Source organism: Condylura cristata, unplaced genomic scaffold (genome assembly GCF_000260355.1).
Source record: "Condylura cristata isolate star-nosed mole 26May11 unplaced genomic scaffold, ConCri1.0 scaffold00011, whole genome shotgun sequence".
NCBI lineage: Eukaryota > Metazoa > Chordata > Mammalia > Eulipotyphla > Talpidae > Condylura > Condylura cristata.
Window position 1 is genome coordinate 25,545,584 of NW_004567112.1, and position 5,480 is coordinate 25,551,063.

At 38.8% G+C, this 5,480-nt stretch overlaps 1 protein-coding gene across 1 annotated transcript; it reads left to right on the forward strand.

Moving 5' to 3' along the window:
* The first annotated feature begins 134 nt into the window (after positions 1-134).
* Positions 135-4,483, forward strand: ZNF22 (zinc finger protein 22). Its single transcript, XM_012723423.1, has 2 exons — positions 135-154; positions 2,093-4,483. The coding sequence occupies exon 2, from the start codon at positions 2,173-2,175 to the stop codon at positions 2,848-2,850; it is 678 nt and encodes a 225-aa protein (XP_012578877.1). The 5' UTR covers positions 135-154; positions 2,093-2,172; the 3' UTR covers positions 2,851-4,483.
* The last annotated feature ends 997 nt before the right edge of the window (positions 4,484-5,480 follow it).

Sequence of the window (5,480 nt, forward strand, 5' to 3'; positions counted from 1 at the left end):
CCCGGGAGCGCCCCGCGCGGGACGGGCCGCGACCGGGGGCGCCGGGAGCGGTGTGGTCCGCGGGGCTGAGGAGAGGTCGTCGGAGAGCTGGCGAGTGCGAGAGCCTGAACTGGGGCGCCCGCGAGTTTGGGCCGCGGGTGCTCGGGGGCCGAGGGTGAGGCCTAGTGCCTGTCCTCGCAGGGCGCGCGGTCCGGGACTAAACCCATTGAACACGCGCTGAGGTCCCTCGGGGCTGTTCTGAGCGGCTTCCTGACCCCGTTTGAGCTTCTACCACTCCGAGGAGTAGCAGCTTTACTATCCCAGTTTTCTGTATGGAGAAACTGAGGCACAGCTCCTTGGGGCGGGCTGGCAGTACTAGGAGCTCTTGGCAAGTTTACTTTAAGCTTAACCGCTACACCGGCCCTGGAATTGTGCAGCGGGCTGGCGGGCGGGAGCGCTGGCCCCGGCTGCGGTCTGGGTCGTCTAAGCGGACAGGCGCTGGGCTGGCGGCAGGAGATAGGAACCTGCCGGCCCGCAGCAGCTGAGAAATGCACAGGCTCGCACGGGGTGTTTTGAGGATGAGCTAAGATAGCAGCGATGGACTCTTGCTCGGGTTAGACATAGAGTGTCCTACCAGATCTGACTTCGATACTGTTAAAGAATGTTGTGGTTTTTTTTTTTTTTAAACGTGCATCATTACCATTATCGCTGTTGTTTGAACTCCGACACCATGTACCTAACATGCCTCTTTGTAACAGATGCTCTATAAATGAGATGCTCTATAAATATTTACCGAAAGGAGTCCTGCTGTTGCTGTAGTTTTGTGCTGTGTGCGGTTTGCTTTTTTTAAAACTTACCCATAATTACAGCAGATATTGTTATTAAGTAGCCAGATAAAGGCCTCTGCTCAGTCAGCCCTGTGGTCTCAATTATACAAAGGCAATGAAACGATGAAAACAATGATGTAATTTGTGTTTTCAGAAGTGCAGAGTAATTATTACTATTTTAATGCTGCTGCTTGATACAAGGTGTGGAAAATAGTTCCAGTAATTTTATTATTTTTGCAGGCATGGCTTCTCCCACTTGTCACCGACTTGATTTTCTGGCATGTTTGTTTCTGGCAGTTTTGGGGTTTTTTTTGTTTGTTTGTTTTGAACTTCATAAATAAGCGAAATTTATTTTTAAGTGTTGAGTTTTTGCATCATTTGGGTATTTTTAAATTTTGTCCCATTTTTACTTGTAAACTTGCTTTTTTCTTTCTTTTTTGGTGGGCTACCTACCACCTTTTATCCTACTCAATTTCATTCTGCCGCCCAGTAACAGTTACTGGGCGAGTTTTCTATCTCCAGAAAGAGTTTTTATTTCAAGTTTTCAAAAACTTGTTGGTTTTCTTGAATCTTCAGAACCTATAAATAATAACCTATAAATAAATAAATAAATGACAAAGCAACTCTCACATTTTTCTCACTTATATCCATTGGATAGTCTCACAGAGACTTATACAATATTCCTACTCTCAAAGTAAATTATGCTACAGTATTAAAGTGTTAGCGATAATTGTGAAGGTAGAAAGGCTAAAAAAGGATGAATAGGAATAGTTATGAGTTGTCATTTCTCACTAGTTTATACTCCTTAATTAAATGATCACCAATAAGGGAGAATTTTAACTTTAAAGTAAATCTTAAAACATGATCATAGTTTATAAAACAAATTTTGTCATTTGGAGTTATTTCTTATGTTTCCATTAAGATCATATATTTTAATTCTTCAGAATTACATACCTATTCAATAATCACCAATAAAAACTTAGATTTCACTTTACGATCTCTCTCTCTCTCTTTTTTTTTTTTTTTTTTGGTCCTATCTAAATAGACAGAAACCCTGAAGGTAAATTTGGTCAAAACTAGGTGATACTCATTTCTTAAGTTTAAATTCTAGGATTATTAGAATTATTTTGCTGGTATTATTTGCCCCAGGACTCACTTTGTTTTCAGAAGTACTGAGCACATTTTTAAATTGTATTTGCAATTTCGATGGATTGAAGAGATACTAAAGTTGAATAATTAAAATTCTTTTTTTTTTTTTTTTCATTTTTTTTTCCTTCTATACACAGGAAATTCTGAGCTGTGTAGCTGCAGGAAGTAAAGTATCAGTTCAGAAGAAAAGTATCTGAAGAATACATTTGGCTTCACCATGCGGTTAGGAAAACTGAAGGGAGGTATTTCTAGGCGCTCCAGCCAAGGAAAAGCTTATGGGAACCAGCTCAAAACAGGGCGCCAGCGGCAAAAATGGGGAATGACTGTTCGATTTGACTCCAGCTTGAGCAGATTGAGAAGAAACTTGGATGAGAAGCCTTATAAGTGTACTGAATGTGAAAAGAGTTTTAGTCAGAGCTCAACTCTTTTTCAACATCAGAAGATCCATACTGGAAAGAAATCCCATAAATGTGCTGATTGTGGGAAAAGTTTCTTTCAGAGTTCTAATCTTATTCAGCACCGTCGGATCCATACTGGGGAGAAACCCTATAAATGTGATGAGTGTGGAGAAAGATTTAAACAGAGCTCAAATCTCATTCAGCACCAGAGAATTCACACTGGAGAAAAACCCTATCAGTGTGATGAGTGTGGCCGATGCTTCAGCCAAAGTTCCCACCTTATTCAGCATCAGAGAACCCACACAGGGGAGAAGCCCTACCAGTGCAGTGAATGTGGCAAATGCTTTAGTCAGAGCTCCCACCTTAGGCAACATACAAAGGTGCACAAAGAAGAGAAACCTCGTAAAACCCGGGGCAAAAATATTAGGGCAAAAACTCATTTAGTGTCGTCTTGGAAAGCTGGTACAGGAAGGAAATCAGTGGCTGGCCTCCGTTAAGTAAAGGGTGCTGCTTCAGTCCTCTTTTAAAAATCAAATAAAAGTAATCTCTTAGAACTGAAGATACTTTATAGTACAGGACTTAAATACTGTTCTTTCCTAGCATGCAAACTTTGCAAGTTGAATGACATTGGACTGAAGAAAATTACATGAGTTCAACTGTTTTCATTTCTTTTTTATATATAACATGGAATACAAAGAACTAAAAATAAGTTTTGAGAAAATATAAAATCTTGACCTCATTTGAAATAGTTTCCTGCATCATTTTGAGAAACACGTTTGGATGACACATGAGTAAAGATGTAGTAATACAAATGACTGGCTTAGATTTGCGACTGTCTGGAAGGAATAATTAGGAGGGAGAAGAAATTAATTCGAGTAGTTTTGGAACTCTGCAACAGATGAGATTGTATGTAAAGTTTTGTAGAATATTAACCGTTGGTTTGTAAGACTCAAGATTCAATATACTAAAATGCACTCATGTTAATAAGTAATCATGTACACAGATTTTATAATGAAGGCCCACCACTGTTTCTTCTGTTTATGGGTGGTTATTAACAGAGTAGAATTTGATGTTTTTCAGCAAATTCTTAGGGAAACTCTGGAAGCCAAAGTGAGAATTAAATTATACCACAGGTCTCTTACTCCCATTAGTTCTGTTTTTCGTAATGATGTTATGATGTGTCACTTGTTTTCCAGAAACTAGGATGGATTATGTTACTCCAGCCCCTGCTTTTACTTTAGTTTGTGTTCTGACAAACTGAGCTAGCCTTTTAGATATCTATGAATAAATAATTAAACCTGATTTTACCTAAGCAGTCTCAACTTGCTAATTAAAAATCTACAATTTACATGCTTCACTGCCTTCGCGTTTGAGAGCTTTAAGTAACCCTGGTTATCTTAAAAGTTTGTCAAGAGCAAACCCTAAGTCAAGCTCAGAGAATTGTAGTTCCTTTGACATTTCTTAACTTGTTTTCAGTTACATAAATTACGCAGTCAAGAAGACATGTTTCTTCCATCAGAACAATGCCAAGTGTCATTCTGATCAACCTCCAGCTCAGGTTTTATTGCTGTTAAAGTGTCAATATTCAACCTTTTTGGTGCCTTTATTTAAATATACCAGTTATGCTATCCATAGAATTTTTAAAAATGCAAAATTTTGTATACTACTGCTTTCACTTTTTTTTTTCCTCCTGGAAAATTGTCTTAATGATTAGGGCAACATCAAAATCGCAGTTTTTGGAAGGCTGTTTTTACCTGCATTTTTAACTTCGCCTCTTTCCTGCACTTGACTGCATCCTTATAGAAGATGACCTTGTTGACAGCAGGTTCATCTACAGGTTCACTGTTTTATGAGAATAAGGAGAGGTAATTGCTGTTACTTTTGCAAAAGACTTGATCTTTGATCATTTTACAAGTGTCTTCATGGGTCCAAATTGTTTTGTAGCAGGGGCTTTAGAGGTCTTTAGAGAATCTACCCAACAGTATTCTTTATTGCAGCTTATGTCTAGTAATTTCTGACTGGAACCTGCACCACTTTTAAATGTAATGAATTCATCCATTTTGGCAGCAGTCACAGGGTCTTGCAACAGAAAAACCTCTGTATATTAATTTCGTGGTTAACATTTTGATCCTGAATAGATTTACATATTTCTCTAAAAATAAAACAAATACTCCATATTTTAGTATATTCCCAGTTTGTGCCTTTACATTTCTTCTTAGAGCCATGAAACCAGAGCAGGTAGGTCACTGATACTTAGGGTTGCCCACATCAGTAGTTAACATGGTGTTGCAACATTTCACTCTTGCGAGCAGCTTAAAAGAGAGAAAAGTTATTACTGCTTTAGATTAATGAATAAAAGGCTATGTTCTACTACTATACTTGAGTAGACTATGAGCCTACACTGCCTCTGAATAGTCTCATATGAAGATAAACTGCCCCTCAGTTTCTGCAGGATTTTTACAATTTAGGTTAACCAAATTGAATTCTTTTATTCTGTCAGGCTTATACAATATTTAAATGTTTTAATAGAGGGATGGGATGAGGGGTGGAGTTTGAAGAGAGGGAGGGAAGACTTGGAGATGAACTTCAGGATTGTTTTTTTAAGTATTGCAGAAATATTTTAGACCTTATACTGATGACATGTTTAAAAAAATCCCCAGCTGACATTTATTTAATGAAACTTAGGTTAAATGGGTAGTCAAATGGAAGGACTGAAAAACTAATAAAGCATAGTGTCCCAGTGCTTCTCAATAGTTAAAGCTTGGAGGGGCCCACTTTCAGAATTGCTTCTTGAGTAAGTAGGCTGTAGTCTTCATTTACATGCTTAACCAGCTTGCCAGACAACCATCTGAAAGCCCTTGCTATCTCCATAATGAGCGCAGTGATGTGATGGCATAAAGCTAAGATGAGAGTGTGTCTCCAGGACAGCCTTCACTATCAGCCTTAAGAGTGAACTTTTTGATAGTGGGGTATGTGACGGATGGCAGAGCAGAGAGTAGAAGGTAATGATTCAGTGGGAGATAACATTCATCTTCCTAGCAGAAAAAGACTCCAGAAGAGACCCACTTGACAAATTAGACCTGCAAGACTTCTTGCCTTGGACCACAATTCTTTTTTTTTTTTTAAT